Source organism: Ranitomeya variabilis, chromosome 4 (assembly GCF_051348905.1).
Source record: "Ranitomeya variabilis isolate aRanVar5 chromosome 4, aRanVar5.hap1, whole genome shotgun sequence".
Taxonomy (NCBI): Eukaryota; Metazoa; Chordata; class Amphibia; order Anura; family Dendrobatidae; genus Ranitomeya; species Ranitomeya variabilis.
In genome coordinates this window covers 93,393,501-93,414,580 of record NC_135235.1, presented here as the reverse complement: position 1 = coordinate 93,414,580, position 21,080 = coordinate 93,393,501, and the positions used below count along the sequence as shown (strand labels likewise).

Sequence of the window (21,080 nt, the reverse complement as noted above, 5' to 3'; positions counted from 1 at the left end):
TGCCCTCTAAATTCTAAAGCAACCCTCTATAATATAGTAATGCCAGGTGCAAGTGCCCTAGAAAACAGTGCCCACATTTTGTCCCCTAGAAAGTAATAATGCCCTCTGTGTGTGACCCTTTGATAGTCACAGTAACCTGAGTTCCCCTGTCAGAATTAGTGCCCACTTTACATTTAATAAAGTCCCGAGTCTCCCCCACTGTACAGCTCCCCTATACACAGTATGATGCCCCCTCACTGTATATACTGACCCGTTAATATCCCCCAAACTGGCTCCAACACTGTATGATGGCCCCGTCGCTGTAATCTCCACACTGAATGATGGCCCTCTAGATAGCCTCCATATAGCATAATACACCAGATAGTCCTCAATATGGTATAATACATTCCCCATAGGCCTCCATATAGTATCATGCACTCCCCATAGGCAGACCCTATAGTATAATGCCCTTCACATAGGAAGACTATATAGTATAATGCAGCTCCCATAGGCAGCCTCTATAAGGAAGGCTGTAAATGTGTCCCCAATCCCCTCCGCAAGGCATAAAAATGACCTCTCATTATACTCACCAATGGCTCTCACCAAGGCATCGCTGGTCTTGACTTAAGATCGCCTTTCTCTATTACTGCTTCATCTGTATGACACATCCTACGTCATCCACACAGTATCACCCATCGCGCTCCTGTGCAGGCACACTTCTCTCTAGGCTGCTGAAAGCAGAGCCAAGTACTGTAGTTCATGTGCACTGGGAAAGGCCAAAGAGCTGATTACCTGGAAATAAAGCTGGCGCATGCGCACTACAATACTGTGCTCTGACTTCAGCAGGGCAAAGAGAAGTGCACCTGCATGAGAGTGCGATAGAGGACACTGAATGCATGATGTAGGATGCATCTTCCACACGAAGAGGGACAGCGATCACAGGAAGAGGGACGGCGCCGGGTCAAGACCAGGGTGGATAAAAATCAATGTTTTTTTAAAAAAATCAAAAAAATCGGATTTTTTTGATTTAAATCGGATTTTTTTTATTTAAATCGGATTTTTTTCAATTAACTGCTTTTTGAGGAAAATATTTTACCATCCAAAGGTTCTTCCATCATGAGATAAAGCTGAGTTGTTTAACTCAGTAGAATAAAGGCTGTATATGTGTAACATTCACAATGCCATGCTCTTCCAGAGGTTTCTGTAGGATGCTGACTATCCAACAAGTTTGGGCATGTCAACTGAATGGAAAAAGAAACTAAACCAAAAGTGAAACCAAGCTAGAAGTGTGGAATTAAAGGGGCAGTATGAACAAAATGTGGAGGCTATTAATAGTTTATACAATTAAGACATGCTGCTTTTAAACACCTACCTATTGCCATATAGTAAAACAAAAAAGATTTTTACTTACTTTGGGGTCCCCCCCTCACCCTGGCGTTAGATCGTTGCCCCTAGTTTCGTCCGTGTAACTATGGGCGCACATGCGCACTGCTCTCACTTCTCATTTTAATCGTGATTTATATTAAAAAAAACCTTTTGATTTAAATCAGTGATTTAAATCATGATTAAAATCATGATTTAAATCGATCCGATTTAAATAGAAAAAAATCTTTTGATTTAAATTGTGATTTAAATCATGATTTAAATCGGCGTGATTTAAATCAATCCACCCTGGTCAAGACTGTGACGCCCGGACTGCGCCATCCGTGATTATAATAAAAGCTCTTTTTTGTACCTTGCATAGAGAATTGGGGACCTAGAGAGCATTCTAGAACACTATGTGAGGGCGTACAGATGCTGGCCGGACCTTATATGGTGACAGGCTCCCACATGTAAAAACCGTCCTGCAAGATTCCAGCCGCTCGCAAACTTAAGAAAATAACCATTCTCCTTCTCATAAGCTAATCAGCAGTAAATAAATTATGTGCCAAGACACTTATCGATCACATGTCAGTGTTCAGTGTCTGTCCAGATTGCAGGATAAACAAGACATACAAGGTTAAAGGGAACCTGTCACCCCGTTTTTTAAAGATGAGATAAAAATAGCGTTAAATAGGGGCAGAGCTGGGCTTTACATTAGTGCTGGGAGTGCTCGGCTTCCCGGGGCTTCAGGAAAATGGCCGCCGCGATCTCCATCTGCGCACGCGCGGCATCCCGCGGCCATTTTCCTGAAGCCCCGTGCAGCAGAGCGCTCCATCTGCGCACGTGCGGCCTCAGGAAGATGGCCGCCCCCACCGATCACCAGGAGAACAGCGCAGATCGCGCTCTTTTCCTTCACCTGCGCAATAGATTCGGCAGCTGGACATGCGCAAACCACTACGCCATCAACGGACAGATAAGCAAGATCTGGGGGAAGAAACAGTGATGTCACCACACCCATTTGACCAGACCAGCGTGAGTGACAGCCCAAAATGGCGACTTTACAAAGGTATTTCGGCAGCATAGCTGGGGAATAAAGGCACAAAAAAGACACTAATGTAAAGCACAGCTCTGCCCCTATTTAACGCTATTTTTATCTCATCTTTAAAAAACGGGGTGACAGGTTCCCTTTAAGAACCTTCATTGCTTTATATACTGTGCCTGTATGTATGTATTCAAGGCAACAGATCAGACATATGAAATAGCAAATGACATGTGCCAAGATACTCATCATGCTGTGTGGAGAGTGTCCTCTGGTCCTGGGGGCTGCTCCTCAGGCTCCTCCAAGTCAGATGCTGCAGACATCATGTGCAGGCAGTGAGCTCAGCTCACAGTCAGAGTCCCCCTGCGTCCCCGGCTGCTGCTGCTGCTGCTGCTGCTGGAGCTGATCACTTCTCTGCAGCACAGGAGCTTTGAAGCAGAGCGCGCTCAGCCGGGATTGGGTGAGTGGCCTCCCTTCCCCCTCTCCTCCACAGACTGCAGAAGAGCGATCACATGACTCACTCCCTGCACTCTGATTGGAGGCCTTCTCTTCCTTCCTTCTCTCTGCTGACTCCCTGTGATCATGTTTGTACCGTGCATGTTACTTTAAAGATAAACATTGACCGGAGGCAGGGGCCCCTAAGGGTATGTTTCCACGGTAAGTAAACGCTGCTTGTTTGACGCTGCAGCGTCAAACAAGCAGCGTCCAGATGTTCCAGCATAGTGGAGGGGATTTTATGAAATCCCGTCTCCACTATGCGTGGAAACCCGCACGCGGCGGCCCTGCGACTCCGGACATGCTGCGCGTCTTTTCAGATCGCAGCATGTCCGTACACCTTGCGGGGACGCAGCGTCCCCGCAAGGCATATCACAGGGCCCTATGGCGAGGGGTGCGATGATCCCGGATGTGTACTGTACACATCCGGCACCATCGCGTCCCAGAAAGGGGGCGGGGCTTAGCGCCAAGCGGCTTCGCCGCTGCGGCGATACCGCCGCCCCTCCGGACCCATACCCTAGCACCGGCCCTGACAGTAGCGTAGCTCCGGGTGGGCCCCCTCAGAGCACAGGGCCCAGGGCGACCGCGCCCTCTGCCCCCCTGGTAGCTACGCTACTGTCTCACGCATGTTAAAAATACAAAGACATGTTAGAAAATGACGAAGAATAAAACACATAATACAGGTTTATTAAACATCAGTGATTCACAACACAAGTACTGTATGGAAACCCCTGTAAAATGTTTCATTTCTGGAGGACACTTAATATTATATTGACTACCCATCCCTTGTGATAGACCGTCAATAAGATTATCGGATCCGACACCCGACAACCTCACAGATCAGCAGTTCTCTCTTCTGTTGGCGGCTATATGTAAACGGTGTACGGAGCTGAACACCAAAGATCTGTGCACTGTTTAGTGGTCACTGTGGGTGCTGCAGATCAGTTCTTCTTCACAAGATTAGGAGCTGATCTAAGCCACAGGAACTGAAAATTCCTGACCTGCGGGGTTGTCGGGTGTCAGACCCCCACAATCCTATATTGATTAGGTATCATATTATTTTTTTAATTATTTTACTCATTTATATTGCACCATTAATTCCACAGCGCTTTACATACATTATTGGCACTGTCCCCGATGAGTGTGGGAGGAAACCGGAGAACCCAGAGGAAACCCATGCAAACACAGGGAGAACATACAAACTCCTTGCAGATGTTGTCCTTGCTGGGATTTGAACCCAGGACCCCAGCGCTGCAAGGCAATCAGAAGTGACTTAAAGGGAACCTGTCACCCCCCTCAGGCGTTTGTAACTAAAAGAGCCATCTTGTGCAGCACTAATGCTGCATTCTGTCAAGGTGGCTTTTTAGTTACAAATGCCTGTACATGCTGAAATAGACACTTACAAAATGTGCCCCACACACCCTGAAATAGTCCCGGGGGCGGGACTTTCCTTCCTAATCAGACGCAGCACAGCCATCACTCCAGGCCTGTGCGCGCCGGGCGCCGCCTCCTCTTACTGCATTATCATCCCCGGCGCCTGCACTGTAAGTGCAAAGGGCAGCGCAACTGCGCATGCCCGGAAAAAAAACTTACAGCGCAGGCGCCAGGGATGACAATGCAGCAAGAGGAGGCGGCGCCCGGCGCGCACAGGCCCGGAGTGACGGCTGTGCTGCGTCTGATTAGGAAGGAAAGTCCCGCCCCCGGGACTATTTCAGGGTATGTGGGGAACATTTTATAAGTGTTAATTTCAGCGTGTGCAATGCATGCATTAGTAACTAAAAAGCCATCTTGTCAGAATGCAGCATTAGTGCTGCACAAGATGGCTCTTTTAGTTACAAACGCCTGAGGGGGGGTGACAGGTTCCCTTTAAACAGAAACACAAGTAACACATGTAGCCATGCCAAAGAAAGGAATGTCAAGTGTTGTATTTTCAGTAAATACTTTATATCTAATCATCAGATTGTAGGATATAAGAAGCTCACTGATGTTCATGCCAATCATATATCTATGTTCAAGTTATTGCCTCATGTAAGAACATTTCCAACCTCAAAGCGTATTGCCCTTTATCTCCTTCCAGACCAGGAGATTTTCCATTTCCGTGTTTTCATTTTTCCTTCCTCTTATTCCAAAAGCCATGAGGGCTTGTTCTTTTGCTCGAGAAGTAGTATTTTTCAATTGCACAATCCATTTCATCATCTGATGTACTGGAAAGCAAGAAAAAAAATTCAAATGCGACGACATAGCAAAAAAAGAGCAATTCTGCAATTGTTTTGAGGTTTTTTAATTACAGTGTTCATTTTGCAGTAATATTACCTAGCAGTATAATTCTCTAGGTTAGTACAATTCCATAGATATCAAACATATAAAGTTTTTATTTTATTTAAGTAGTGAAAAAAAATCAGAAATTAGTGAAAAAAATAATTTTGCTTGTGTTATTTTCCAAGAGATGTAACGTTTTCAATTTTCTGCATATGGGACTGTATGAGGGCTTGTTTTTTGCTCCCCCAGTCGATGATTTTATTGATATCATTTTGGGGTAGTGTAGGGATCTGTACTCACTCGGATGCGGATGAGGTAGGCACGGGAAGCGGTAGTGTTGAAATGTCCCAGCAAGTTTATTAAAACTGCATAAACTGCTCTGGATAGGAAAAACAAACAAACAACCTTTTCTGGCACAAAGTGAAAAAACAAACAGAAAAACAGTCCATATAGTACTCTGGGTCCACCCGCTCAGGTCAGTATCTTTAGCAACACACACTGGAGGTTCTCCACACCTCCAGCCACAGACCCTGAATGAGACATCTGGCCTCCATTTTATTAGCCAAACCACGTCCCTGGGGTTTGGGATATGTGAGAAGTCATCCCACCCATTTCTTATGACTGCTCCTAAAACCCGGCCCTGGAATGGCCAAATAACACTATACGTGCTGGAGCATACTTCTGAGCTCACATCACCGCAGCTAATAGCCGCGATAACACATATCTCCCCTCAAGGACTTATCCGGCAGCCATCTTACAGTAGATGCAATGTTTTAATCGCCTGTTATTATTTTTTATATATTGTGTCAGCTAAAAAAAACACAATTCTGGTGTCTTAATTATTTTTTCATTACCAATTGGATTAATTTATTTTATATTTTGATAGATTACACTTTTATGAACTCCGCGATACCAAACATGAGTAATTTAGAAAATAATTTTTATTTTTTAATTTTTAATTAGAGAAAACAATGGTGAGTTGAACTTTTATATTTTTTTTATTTTTTTCATATTTTATTAAACTTTTTTTCTTCATTTTTCATCGTACTTGGAAGTCTCCTTTGGGGACTTCAAGCTGTGAACCACCGATCACTTGTACCATACATAGCAGGACATCATCACTTGCATAGGGGTATTCAGCAGACCCCTGGCTGTCATGGTGACCCATCAGTGCCTGTGATCACTCATGGGCACATCGAAGGGTGAATGGAATTGTGCACCCCCTGCTGGTGCATGTTAAATGCCGCTGTCAGATATTCACAGTGGCATTTAGCATGTAAACTGCAGTGATCAGAGCTCCGCTTATCCTGCAGCTATTAGAGGCATTTGATGGCTTAATAACAAAGCCATCATCTGCCAGGAAGGATGCAGGCTCGCAATGTCAAGGAGCCGCCATTAGAGATGGGTGAAAAGGAGCAGTAAAGTTCTGCATCCATACCGAACACCTACTGTTCGGGCACAGACACCGAACATGGACTTCACCAGGAAGTCCGTATTACTGTTCAAGTTCGACTGCCCGAACACCGGGTGTTTGTCACGCTGTCATGTACATGACAGCACGGCAAACACCGCTTCTGATCGGCAGTGAAATCATCCCCAACCGTCAGAGAGCCGCAGTTCCCATGCTGTCAAAAGACAGCACGAGTGCTCAGCTGTGATCAGGGGTATAAAGTTTACCTCCGGTCACTGGCATCAGCTGATTGAACAACTGCTCCCATCATCCAAAACCTGCTGCCACTAATAACATTGAGAGCAGGAGCGGTGAATGGGAATATTAATCAGCCGCTCCTGCACTGTAAATAAATATTTTTTTTTAAAAACCCAGCGTGGGTTCTCCTGTGTTTTTGATAACCAGCCAGTCAAAACTCACATCTGGTGGCTGCCACTCTCAGCTGTCAGCTTCAGCAAGGTTAGTTATCAAGAATAGAGTGGTCCCCATGCCGTATTTTATAATTATTTAAATAAATCATTTTTAAAAACCAGCATGGGGTCCCCCATGTTTGACAACCAACCTTGCTAAAGCAAACAGCTGGGGGCTGGTATTCTCTGCTAGATGCACCAATTCTGGCACTTTGCCCAGCTCTTCCCACTTGCCCTGTAGCGGTGGCATGTGGGGTTATAGTTGGGGGTTGATATCACCTTTGTCTTGTCCGGTGACATCAAGCCCCGGGGTTAGTAATGGAGAGGCATCTATAAGACGCCCCCATTACTAACCCCATAGTCACATTGCATGAAAGCACAGACACCAAGAATAAAGTCCTTTAATTGAAATAATTACACAGACTCCTTAAATATTCTCAATTAAACCATACTTGCAAACTCGCCTAATTCCTCTGAAGCCCTCGTTCTCCTGTAATAAACCAAAAATAAATTTAAAAAAATATACCATACCTGTCCGTTGTTCTGTCCAACTCTGTAATCCATGTCTGGGGAAAAACAGTTTTCAACCTGGCCAGCGCCAAGATGTGACCGTCCAGGCTGAGAACCAGAGGAATGAACTGCTGTGAGCGCAACTCTCAAGGTGCGAGCGGGGATGTCAAACAGATGCGCCTTTTCTGGGCAGCTGCGGGCTGCTAATTTTAGGCTGGGGGGCAATATCCATGGCCCCTTACCAGCCTGAGAATACCAGCCCCCAGCTGTCTGCTTTAGCAAGGCTGATTGTCAAAATAATTAAAAAATACGGCGTGGGGACCCCTCTGAAACACTGGCTGTTCGGGTCCCCTATTCAAGTAAATGAGGTCCGGGTTCGGGTCCGGGTACTGTTCTGGTACCCGAACTTTTTGTAACTGTTCGGCCAAACCTACCGAACCTGAACATCCAGGTGTCCGCTCATCTCTAGCCACCATATGATGTACCAGTACCATGTTGGTAAGGGGTTAAGACACTTTTGTAAAAATCAAGCGTGTTGCCTTTACAGAAATAAAGTAATCCTGAACAGTAAACCATCCCTGAAAGGAGGAAGAAGAGGGGAATCACTGTCATTAAAAGCCAATGTATACATTATTGGAACACCAACACCAAGTACTCCTTATATACTACAGTATTTTGTCTCACAACTCTTGGATTTCAATATATATGTAATGAATTTTATAGAGATTCTTCAAATTCAAAGATCAATGTCACATTGTATGCAGATTTTGTAAAGACATTATTTTAATAGGATTTAGAGCTGTCGCCCCTACCCCAACAATGCAAGTTGTGGAAAAATATGTAAGGTAAGCCAGTTTGAGTATTTAGAAGCGACCTTCCATCTTATCATTGAAAAGAGACCAGACATTCGTCATCTATGGTAAGTCTACCTGGTTCCCGCTTTCTGCCTCCTGCCCTGATACCTGCCTTTCAGTCCTCTTACACCTAAGCTGGGCTCAGGACCAAGGTGGGATAATTTACTACCTACAGGCAACTTGCATTGATTATGCAATCAGAGAACTTCTGGTTTCTAGATGCCCTACTAAGCACTGTAACAATATGGGTTACAATAATAAGGCAATTAGCACTACTACATTTCTATCCAATCATCTCTTCCTGTTGACCTTATGAACCGACCCTCACCTCCCATCACTTACCTTTGGATTAAGTTTGGTTGAAAAGTACATCGGGGTCTTGAAGTTGAGGCAGTGTTCCGTATCTATAATGAGTGTCCAGAATTATAATTTCCCTGCTTATAAATGTATATAGTTTAAGGAATAACACCGTATATAACAATAAGTTAGGGCATTGTATAAAATAAAAGGGACTTCACTGAATATAATAATATAATGCCAATTTGGTTGTAAGTACTCAAGAAAGAAAAGATCAGTCAGCGTGGTAATGGTGTGCGGTGAATGGCATATACTGATTGCCCCAGGAGTTTTGGGTTGTCAGTGTGCTGCCCAATGGTGAGTGGCCTGGATGTTCTCTTATTCAGTCTGCCTGGTAGAGGGATATTATGGGCCTATTTTAAAAAGTGAATAAGCCAAAGATAATAAATCGGTGCCTGTGAGTAATACCATACCATAGGCTTTCATCGTAAAACAAAAATGTAGGTTTAACTATAATACATTGGTTTTTTTTAACTGTTTACTGCTCCATGGAATGGCATAGTTACAACATGACTCCATAATGGGTTGGGGTTTTATTTTAGCAATGTACTAATATATACTACCAAATGGTCTGGCTATGAACGCATATGCACACTTTTAGGCTGGTTTCACATTTGAGTTTCATGAGTGATAATTTCATGACCATGCATGGTCCTTCTGACCGGAACTCAACAGCCTTGCAAGGATATGGACAAACTAACCATGTTCCCCCTTGAAGAAACAAGTATATTGTTGTAATGTTATGTGATATAATGTGAATTGTGTCTTGTGTTAGTGATGGAGATAATGTGTGTTGATAATAAAAGAGCCGTGTTCATCCAACAATAAGTAGTGAGTACAGGTATAGCTAGAATTAATAGCTTGGATTAGCCCATATTGGGAGTCAGGCGGTTGGAGACTAGAGTGCATAGAAAGAGGACCTAAGGTTCATTGTAAGCAGTGCCGCATTGTGGGTTGTCCCAAATGAGTGGAGACCATAGGAAAGAGATAGTAATATCCAGAGCAGAAGTGACAACAAGACAAAGTGATCATTTGGAGATGGATCCTGGGAGAGGACCTCAAGCAGAAAGGTCAAGAGTTTACAATTCGCAAGGTAAAGGGCCTACACAGAAATAGATTGTCCACATTGGGTGTTCCAGAGCTTCAGTACTAGAGAAGATAAGGACCGGCCAAACTGACACCCTAAGGGGAAAGAAAAGGCAGAACAGCGGGTTGAGTAAAGGACTCTTGCTAAGCAGGGCTGTTATGTCAAACTGGGTTGTGGTGAAATAAGAAGAAACAGTGACGACAGAGGACAAGTAAAAGAGTAAAGAGGAAAAGAGAACCATAGAGACTAGAAGGAAGAAAACTGTGGAAAATTCTTCAAGTTGTAAAGTAAACTTTCAGCCTTTTAAGTCTGTGTACCCGCTATCTCCTGTATATATTTCTTACCAAGTTCCTGTTCAGTAAATAGTTTATTTTTAAATGGTGGTTTCCCTCACTGGTTGTCCACCAAGAACAACATCTGCAAGGAGTTTGTATGGTCTCCCCATGTTTGCATGGGTTTCCTCCGAGTTCTTCGGTTTCCTCCCACATTCCAAAGACATACTGATAGGGAATCTAGATTGTGAGCCCCATCAGGGACAGCGACGAAAATGTGTGCAAAAACTGTAAAGAACTGTGCAATATATTGGCGCTATTTAAATAAAGAGATTATTATTATTATATCTGTCCAACACCTGGTTCTGGTAAACCAGCATCATCTGTTACATGTGGTCTGCATAGGTGTAGCACCCACACAGCACAAGTCCACACACTGAGCCAGGAAGCCCACTGTCAGGTATCGAGCCGGGGTGTGGGAGATGAGTACCTCGCCCACGACTACCTCCCCGTGCCATGTTACAGCCTCAAAGACATTTACAGAATGAGACTTGAGAGCTTTGAATAGGTCAGGCATTTCTTTCTGTACCCACACAATATGAATGCAGACATAGTGAGAATGATACTAAGGAAGATTCAAAAGAAAAAAGTACGACTGTTACATCATTAGTGTCACATTTTTTTAAATGTCATAATTGACTATCATTGGTATTGCAGGTTATGGGGGTAGATGGGTTACTAACCTCTATTAGGAAGGGTAATAACACCCACGAACTCCTACACCATAAAACCAAAAGGATCTGTAATCTTGGCAATCACAAGATGCTTTGAGGAGGCTTTGTAGAAAAATGTTTGCAGTTCTTAAACAGGATATTTTTTGTTCAACCCCTATAATTAAACCTGAAAGTCTACACATCAATTGCATATTAATTGTTTCATTTTAAAGAAAAAATAGTGGTATGCAGAGCTCAAATCATGACGATTCGGTCATGGTCCAAATGTTTCTGGATCTAACTGTATGTGTGCAAGTGAATACTTACTGATTTTTACCATATTAGTTTCAAAGATGCTCTTCTTTATATAAAAAATATTGTCGCATAAGAGTTGCACATTTGATATTATTCTATTTATGTTCTGTACATATTTGTATTGATTAGCTTTTCATTGTATTTACTTACCTCTATACTTACTGTATATTGATAATAACCATTTAGAACTTTCTGATCATTTTAAATATGTTTCTTGAGTTCTTTTTTCTGGAATATACACTGGGACACATGCATGCTTACATTATCTATTCGCCTGTGCAAGCATATACTTTTATTCGACATAGCAGCATGCACCTGTTGGTCCATTTATGTATTCTATTCATAGACATTGTTTTTTTTCTATGCATTGAACAACAGCGGCATCGACAGAATGAGCGACATATACCAAAATGGGGAAAATATACCAGGATGGGGACATTGTAGTGCAGCGGGGTTGGTGCAGTGTGACAGACAGGCAGTGACCAAAACAAAAGTCCCTCTAATGTCCTACGTATATGCAAACAGAAAACAAATGATATCCTCCGGATTGCAGCAGGGAATCACGACAGTTCGTATCCGAGACCGGTTACCATGGGCGACTGCATCACCGAGCTACGCTGAGGGGTGACAGGCCCTTTGGCTTCGCTTGGCTCCGTGTTACTTCACACAGGTTGAGCTTTGCAGAGCCACCTGCTCTGCAACTTGGTGTCATGTCGGACACTATTCACACTAGGGCATCCGACAGACAGCGGTAATTCTGCATTCGTCCACTATACGCTCAGTGGCACCTACTAGATTTTATCTAGGTTGTCCGGGGTTAATTTAGCTGGTACTCGGGTTGGAGGCTGGGTCACGCCCACTGCCTTTAAATAGTTCTGCTGGACTTTGGGCATCGCCGATTATAGCTTGTGCCTCGTGCCTAGTGATTCCGGTCTGGAGTGGTGGTCTTGGAGTAGAAATATCGTATCTGGTGGTGTATTATCCTTTGTCATATTTCTCCTTCCTATATTTGTATTTGTTTTGCCCTGTGCACTTTATTGTGTTTTCCTGTGTGTCTGCGGCGTGGTGCTTTTTTCAGTTTTCCCTGTCTGTGCTTTCTGTGGGGGTTGGTGTGTGGTCTATTCACTGGGTGGCGGGTGGAGGTTTCAGCATAGGGCTGAAACAGGAGTCAGGGTCAGGCCTGGTGGCCCAGACAAGCACACCATTAGTGTAAATTCTGGGAGAGGGACAGACAGGGTTTTCCCTAGTCTGAGGGATATCGCAGGGGCCCGGGAAACCAGCCTTAGTCTACCCAGTACCCTGTGACACTTGGCAAACCAAAACTGACACACCCAACCCTTTGCTGCAGGGGTTTTAAAAGGAATCTGTGGCCATAAGCCACTTGTAAGACTTGACCAGAAGGGAGCGGACTGCTCCACTACCATCCTGTAGTTCGCTCCAAAAATAAAAGCCCATGGCGAGTTTTCCTAAATCTGCCTTGGGCAAATAGCTTGACCAAGCCAAAACTTACTTTTATTTTGCACTGCAATCACAGCTATGCCTGTGACTGCAATGCACTCCAGTGGCTTCAATAGTGTGCATCCTGGGGGACACATAGCGACCCTCGCATATAACACCTGTCGCTGCCTCACAAGATATACTAGGATGGGGAACATGTACCAGGATGGGCAACATATACCAGGATGGGGAACATATACTAGGGTATGGGACATATACCAAGATTGAGCCCACGACGGGGAACATATACCTAGGTGGGGAACATATACACCGGGAAGGGGACCATGATGAGGGGCATATATACCTGGAAGAGGCCCAGGATGACATTATTACATAATGGAGGAGGGAGGGGAAACTCATATGTCCTTATACCATGGTATTGCTGTATATAGTAAAAATTTGAGGACCAGCCACAGGCAGTGTTTCAAAGTAGCTCTGTAATGACAGGCTCTGAGGTCTTCAACTGTCCCTCAGCTGTTATTGCAACTCATGGGCACGCTTACTGGTATTTACACGTCATATTGATGACTAGTAGTGATGAGCGAATATACTCGTTGCTCCGGTTTTCCCGAGCACGCTCTGGTGATCTCCGAGTATTTCTTATTGTTCGGAGATTTAGTTTTTGTTGATTCAGCCGCTTGATTTACAGCTATTAGCCAGCCTAAGTACATGTGGCGGTTGCCTGGCTGCTAGGGAATCCCCACATCTAATCAAGCTGTCTAGTAGTTCAATTCATCTAGCTTCTGCAAGCAAACCCCCCGAGCATGCTCAGGAAAACCCGAGCAATGAGTACACTCGCTCATCACTAATGACTAGAACACACTTTGGTCCTGCTCAGTGATGTGGACTATGCTCCCTAAGACGTTCTCTAGTGGAAAATACAAAGCACACTATGCTCTTCCAATATCTAGAATATTCCATAATAATAAATAATACTCTGAATAGTCCTCTTCCCGCTGTACCAGTCTGTCATTGTTAGTTTTGTTTACTGTAAGTGATATTTGTATTTTGATGTAACCCCTTCTCATGTACAGCACCATGGAATTAATGGTGCTATATAAATAAACAATAATAATAATAATAATAATATGCATTATTATTATCATGTGACTTTACAATACAGCCATACTTTTACTAAGTAAAAGGCCCCCAAAAACATGACTTGATGTCACCACCATGTCATGTTTATAAAACACCACCATAACATAAATGAATAACACCACAATATAGCGACTGGATAGTACTGCTATACAGTAATTGAATGACACCTCCATACCATGACTGCATAAAACCACCATAGAGTGATTGAATAAAACAGCCATACAGTGATGGGATAACACTGCCATACAGTGATTGGAGAACACCGCCATACAGTACCTGGATAAGACGGCCATACAGTGATGGGATAACACTACCATAACATAAATGAAGGAACAATAGGAGAACTGGGAGCAAAATGATAACATCTAATAAGATCAAAAAGTCAATTTTATTAGTCACATTTGTTATTTTATCTGATATTGTGACTAATAAAATTGACTTTTTGATCTTATTAGATGTTATCACTTTGCGCCCAAGTTCTCCTATTGTTCCTTGATGCATATTGGAACTGGTGCAGTTTGTCTGGGGGTTGATGTTATCACTTGTCACCATCCCGGTCTATAAATATGTATGTGGGATTCCTGGTGCCATAACATAAATGAATAACATCACCATACCGTTACAGAATAACACCACACAGCGACTGGATATTACCATTACTGGGTAACATCACCAAAAAGTGGCTGGTTAACACTGCTGTACAGTGACTAGATATTACCGGTATAACGTGACTGTATAACATCACTATACAATGGCTAGATGGAAATGAAACAAATCCAATCTTACACCTAAATCTACTTTAATACTTAATTGTCATAACAAAAGTGATCATTCTAGTCCTAAACATCACACCCCCCAACCGCCCCTCATACTGTGGGACGGTCAAGATTTAGATTTAGAGGCTGTGCCCCGCAGTCCCGCACAGGACTCTACTTCTCCCGCACAGCCAGCAGAAGCAACCGACACGCCCTTTTGTATTAGGCCACGGACCCTCGGTATCTCCTTCTTCCGGTGCGGTGGTTCACAGAGGGGACATTCTAAGGTACATGTGTGTGTGCGCGCGTGTGTGTTGTACACATACTGTACATGCTCTGCTGTGCTTACAGTACAAGGCATTAAACCAGGAGTAGTGGCAGCAGTTAGAGCAATCCAGTGCAGTCTGTTAGTCACAGGAACAGTATATATATAAGTATCCTTTATATACTACAGCAGTTATGGAGTGGAGCCAGTAGATAGTGGTGTTGTCTGAGTGCATGCAGAGTTTGCAGAGCTGGGCTACATTGCAATGTGCAGGATCTGTGAGACAGCAGTGTGGACAGCGACAGATGGTGAAATCTTTGCCTGCATTGAAAGCAGAGCTGCTGGGACACATCTACAGCCCCGACTGTACACTGGCATTGTCATGTGTGGCCATTATACAGTATGGAGCACTGTCTGGCCATTATACAGTATTGCGCATCATGTAGGGCCATTATACAGTATGGAGCATCATGTGTGGCCATTATACAGTATGGAGCATGATGTGTGGCCATTATACAGTATGGAGCATCATGTGTGGCCATTATACAGTATGGAGCATCATGTGTGGCCATTATACAGTATTGAGCATTATTTTTAAAAAAATATATTTATTTATTTAAGACCATGTACTATTATTATAAAATATTTAGATCATGAGTGGTATTCTCCTCCCTTGGGATTTTAGATTTGTTGTATGTTTTTTAATTGGTTGTTGTGTCAGTTTGAATTGGTGTTCCTGAATAAAATTATTTATATTTTGAATATTATTGGTTTTTGGTTTATTCATTTTTTATTTGTTCATATGCTTTTTTCAAGTGGATTTTCTTTTTTTCATGAGTATTGAGCATCATGTAGGGCCATTATACAGTATGGAGCACTGTGTGGCCATTACACAGTACTGAGTATCATGTGGAGCCATTATACAGTATGGAGCACTTTGTGGCTATTATACAGTATTGATCATCATGTGGGGCCATTATACAGTATGGGGCACTATGTGGCCATTATACAGTATGGAGCATCATGTGGGGCCATTATACTGTACGCAGCATCATGTGGGGCCATTATACAGTATGGAGCACTGTGTGGCCATTATACAGTATTGAGCATCATGTGTGGCCATTATACAGTATGGAGCACTGTGTGGCCATATTTTTTTTTGTTTATAATTATTGTTTATGAAACCGAGTGATCAGCAGTGCTAAATGGGTGTGGTTGGGGCGTGGATATGGGTGTGACTAGTTGCGAAATGGGTGTGTTCAGGGGCATGGCCTAAAAGTCAAAAGTTGGGAGGTATGCTAAACATGTTAATTTTTCATCATCTGAAGCGAGATGGACACGTCGGATTCACATAAAGCATACCCGTCATTTTAATTTTTATGAAATAATAATGTAGAGCAAGCGATTTTAATAATCTTTCAAATCTACTTTGTAAATTAAATCAGGAAGAAAACCTTTCAAAAACCTTCTAGAATATGTCCCCCTACGCTGCTTCTAGAGCAAATCCGTATTCCGTCCCACACACTGAATACGGCTCGCTAAGGGTGGGGGCGGAGCCTAAGCAGAGCACGCTCCTGGCAGGATCCCGTGCACTGTCCGTCAGGATCAGCAGGTTACATCAGTCACACAGCTCACGAGCTCCGTCAGCTCATGGTTGTCAGCACACACCCTCCGCCTGCCAGCTGGTTCCTGTGCGCTCAGTCACATCAGCAGAGCATTGGCTTGTTACCTGACATCTCTAGGGGCACATCTTCCTGGGAAATATTAGGATCAGACTAGCCACATGAGCTGTCGGACCTAAGTTATAACAATGGTAACTTATTCTTAGTCCCAAACCGAACAATGCCCAAGGTATTGTATTGCAGATTTCCAGTTTGACATTTAACTCCCCTACTGTGCTGTGTGAATAGGACTAACTGCTTGATACCTGCCGCTGCCACCTGCGAGACAGCAGATATCTGTAGAAGTGATGTCAGAGATCCAGATGTCAATGCAGCCTGATTAATCCTTTAAGATCCAAACTGGGCTGCATTCTTATCGAACTGATGCATGTAATCCTCTTATTTGTGCTATACTTTGAATTGCTGCTAGGAAAATAGGAAAAAGAGGGGTTTAACACAGCACCCCCAGCGAACATCTGCTGCAGCTAAGGCGATGGCTGGAAGTGCACAGAGCCAGAACTGCACAGCGCCGTACACTTTGTAGTGGCCATTTATGGGTACTGCAGGTCAGATTTTGTTAACTGAATGGGAGGTATTCTGCAGTACTGGAGAACGGCCACCGCACAGTGTACAGCACTTTGCTGTTCAGGCTCTGTACACTAGGTACTTTCAGCTGCCATGGGAGCTACAATCAGATTCTCAGATTTTGCACACCCAAAAATTTGACTTTAATAACTCTCTGTATATCCTTAAGAAAGTATTTCAATATTTAAACCCAGAAACACCCTTTCAGATCCCCAGTTCAAATTATGTAGTACGGCTCTCACCTATCATGTGTCATTTAAAACACGCTCCTGACAAAGCTGTTGCGAACAGTGATATGCTTGTGGTCCTTCTCCACACCCCTGACCCCTGGGGCTTTGTGCTTATGTAACACCCCAGGTAACCAGTTGTTACAGTGATGTTGCCTTTCCTTGGGGGAATATCATGCTTGGAGGCAATGGAGTTCTCTTTACCAGGTAAGGCACTCACATACAACACATTCCGAATCCAGGCCAGAAGGGGGAGCTCAGAACCCGGATTCAGGGGAGCTTCCCTGAGCTATAGGCTTCCTGGTCTGGAAAAAGAGTTAGAGAGTTGGTCCAGGGAGACCAAGGAGCGCAGACGTCTAGGAGAGACGCAGAGCAGACAGCAGAGCTGGCAGCCAGGATTGAGCTGCAGCTCCAGGAAAGACAGAGAACCCAAGGGGCCGAATGTGGTGGAGCTACAGAGGAAAGGAGCAGAGGAAAGATAAAGGGCTCTGAGGGGAACTGCGACCGGGCACCCTCAGAACCAGAGCGCAGAAACCGGGTATTGGGAGCCCGAGGCTTTAGTGGGAGTCTAGGACACTTAGCAGAACCAGAGGGCTAAGAACTTTAAGTGATTGGCCCGCACCACGCCTGAGACGCAGCACCACCTGAAGAGTGTGGGTCATGATAGAGACCCTGTAAAACAGCTCAAGCTACCCGTCATGCAGGTACCTGTTCCAGAACAGGGGAAAAGAGGACTTTGCCAGTAAGCTTCAGGCAGCAGGGACCTGATACAACAGCACAAGGAGGAAAGGCTCACGGACCTCAACTGTGAAGTAGATTCTCCCATTGCCTCCAAGCCGGCCGGACCACAGGACACCTGTACCTGGTACCCTGGACTGTGGACTACTACCACCAGTAAACCAGGTAAAGACTTTACAACACTGTGTCCTCCACTTATTTACCAGCAGACTACCATCAGTGCCATACTCCTAGGGAGCCTTGGGGACCCCGCTTCACCTTTGGGAAGCATTACCATCCAGCCACCATACCATCACCTCAGAGGACCCCTTTTAAGCGGCGTCGATCCCTACTGACCGAGAACCACAGGTGGCGTCACGAACAATAGACTTTATTCACAATTCCCCTTAAAAGACCATTTCCCTTTAATTGGGCGCCCAGGGCCACGGACAGGGTCGCAGCCACCGCGACATCCCCATTAGGACCGGACCCGATACCGAGTACCCCACTACCCAGGCGGGCGACTCACTTATCATGGCTTCATGTGGTGGCTTGGAGCGTTTTTTGAGTATCTGAGGTAGTATTATCTACAGACACCTCATTGTAGATTTGTCCAGTGTTACTTTTCACATGGCTTCATATCTTTTCCATATATTCTCACTCCCCTCTTGACTTCCCTTATCGTGGCCTCTATACCATACATCCTTCTGTTCCCCTGTGCACTTACCATGCTTTGGCCATTTTTTACCAGCGTGTTTGAGATATGATAACCTTGTCAGCACAGTTGGATGACTGGCACATGTTACACATACATACAGTTATTCTCCATTCTTAGGGGCGTGATATAGGGATATAGTTACTTAAGCTACTCTGTTATTATATATCCCTACACCATATTTTCAGTGAGGTGAGCATTTATTGGTTTAGTGTTGGTCCAAAGGACTTATTTGTTATTGTGATACCACAGCTACCGTCTCACAGGTCCATATGTATGTGATCTTTGATTCTTTGTAATTGATACTCCCACTCTATCTATTCTCTTATATGTTATATAATAATTATAATAATTATTTATAATAATATGTTCCATTGTATCCCAACATGTATATATTTTGCCTTGCTTATACAGCATTCAGGTTTGTTGGCTGTCTATCATGTACTATGTAAACTGCATGTTTTTAGATGGTTTTAGTGTTTTTTTGTATGTCCTTGGCACTCAGTAAAGTTGTGATATATTTTTGTATTCAATCAGGTGTGCACTCCATTTTTTGTATTGGTCTTTCGCTCATTTGCTTGCACCTCATCTCCCATACAAGATTTAGTACCCTGAAACTTATATTTTCTCATATTATTATAGGATACATTGGAGGTGCACCCTATTTACCAGTCTTTATCATTTAAAACACTAGTGTCTGATCATTTGATAGAGGAGTTTTGGTGTAACTGCTCTCTGCTCTCCTCAGATGTATTCCTTACTTTCTGCAATTGTATAAAAAGTATATTCCACTTAATGCGTAAGATATCAGGCAGTTCTATCCATCAATGCTTTATTTTATTCAATTGACATGAAATATTGATGTAAACACACTTGTATTTTACATACATTATACACATCCTCAGGCTCAGCCTGTCACCTGAGTGGGGCGATACACTTACGTAAACACCTGTTTAGGATCACCCCTGTTTAGAAGTCCTATCAGAGAACATGGGTCCCTTACTGGAGAGTCTCTTATCATCCAGGGTCCCGTCCTGTAATAGCCGCCATGTAATACTACATCATCCTGCAGCAGCCACCTTACAAACAATGTATGGCTAAAAAATGGCTTTCCTCATCAAAATCAACCCTTCTAATGACAATATAATATAATATGAAGAAGGAAAATGTTTACTCTTGGTCAAAGAATAAACTCTAATATATAAAGTCAGGGGTGTAAGTGGAATTAATTGGGTAAAAGGGCATGGACCTGTAACCTAATAAAAGGAAAGAAAAGAACAGAACAGAATAACTAGCAATAATTAAATGTATGGATAATAGCACCCTATGGTAGAGAAGTGCTAGATATCAGAAAGTCACCAATCTGCTATTCCCAACATAATGGATCAATGTTCCTGCACCTGAGTGTGACCCTCCTCATTTAAGCCCTATATCTGGTGCCTTGGTTACTATAGCTATAGTTCTGTTATTACTTTTTTAAATTATTGGCTGCTTGTTGTGTTTTCCCTCCTCTCCTTTAGTCCCAAGGTAAATGACAGAAACGTATCTGCATTGTCTATGGCAGACTGAGGTAGTCTGAGATCATCTCCATGTATTATCAGCAGCTCAAGCTGCTGCATTATTACTCCATGTTGATTTGTCCTGTAACTCTGCTTGTTCAGACTGGCTGCTGTGCATAGGCAGAAACTCACTGGTAAGTCAGTGCACTGAGAACAGATGTTCAGAACTAAGTGTTCAGCCACATACTAAGGTGAGCTCCTGCTCTGATGAACCCGGCCCATGAACCCCATATAATACTACATGATAATAGCTGATGGCTATCCGCATATCTATGAGACTGCCATCTTTCAAGTCAGGTTGTCTTCACTACATTCTTATATTCATAGTGCTTTCTCCTCATGACAATACAAAGTTAATTAGACCTCTTCTCTGGATAACAAAAATAAAATAAGGATTAAGTTTGACTTTGCTGCCGCTGTTCTCTAGCTATATCTATTAGCTTTTCAACAGTCTGTTGTTTTGAATCTTCTTGAAGTTTCTCAATAAGCTCTTGAAATGCTCCCATCTTCCCATGTCCTTCATACCATGTTCTCAGCAGCTGAAATTTTTGCTCTTCATTGTCATGTTGGTCATTACGTTTAATGGTCTCAATTTGTGTCTCTGTTATTCCAAGTTTGTGAACGACGTTACGCACAACAGTAAACTTCATGTTCTGTGCGAAGTCCCGTAAAAGATTAGTCAAATCGATATCTGAAATTGAAAACATATATTTTAAATGTACAGACACACACCAAAAATAACTCACAATTTAAAATGTAGTAGTTCAAACTGGATGACCTACAATTAATTTCTTTTTTCTTATATTACATGAGTCATAACATTTTCGCAGTTGGAATAGTTTTAAAAATCCCCTTGTTTCCAGATATTTCAGTTGCATGCCTGTTATGTCAGCCCC

The 21,080-nt window shown here is 43.3% G+C and overlaps 1 protein-coding gene across 2 annotated transcripts in view; it reads right to left on the bottom strand.

The window, feature by feature from the left end:
* Window positions 1–19,440: 19,440 nt before the first annotated feature.
* The window catches only part of FAS (Fas cell surface death receptor), a 61,315-nt gene continuing 59,675 nt past the window's right edge, over window positions 19,441–21,080 (bottom strand). Inside the window, exon 10 of one of the 2 annotated variants that reach the window (XM_077258926.1) lies at window positions 19,441–20,875. In XM_077258926.1, coding sequence (XP_077115041.1) covers window positions 20,580–20,875 — 296 coding nt within the window. In that variant the 3' untranslated portion in view covers window positions 19,441–20,579. The remainder of the gene's footprint in view (window positions 20,876–21,080) is intronic. The other variant, XM_077258927.1, reaches the window with a different exon arrangement.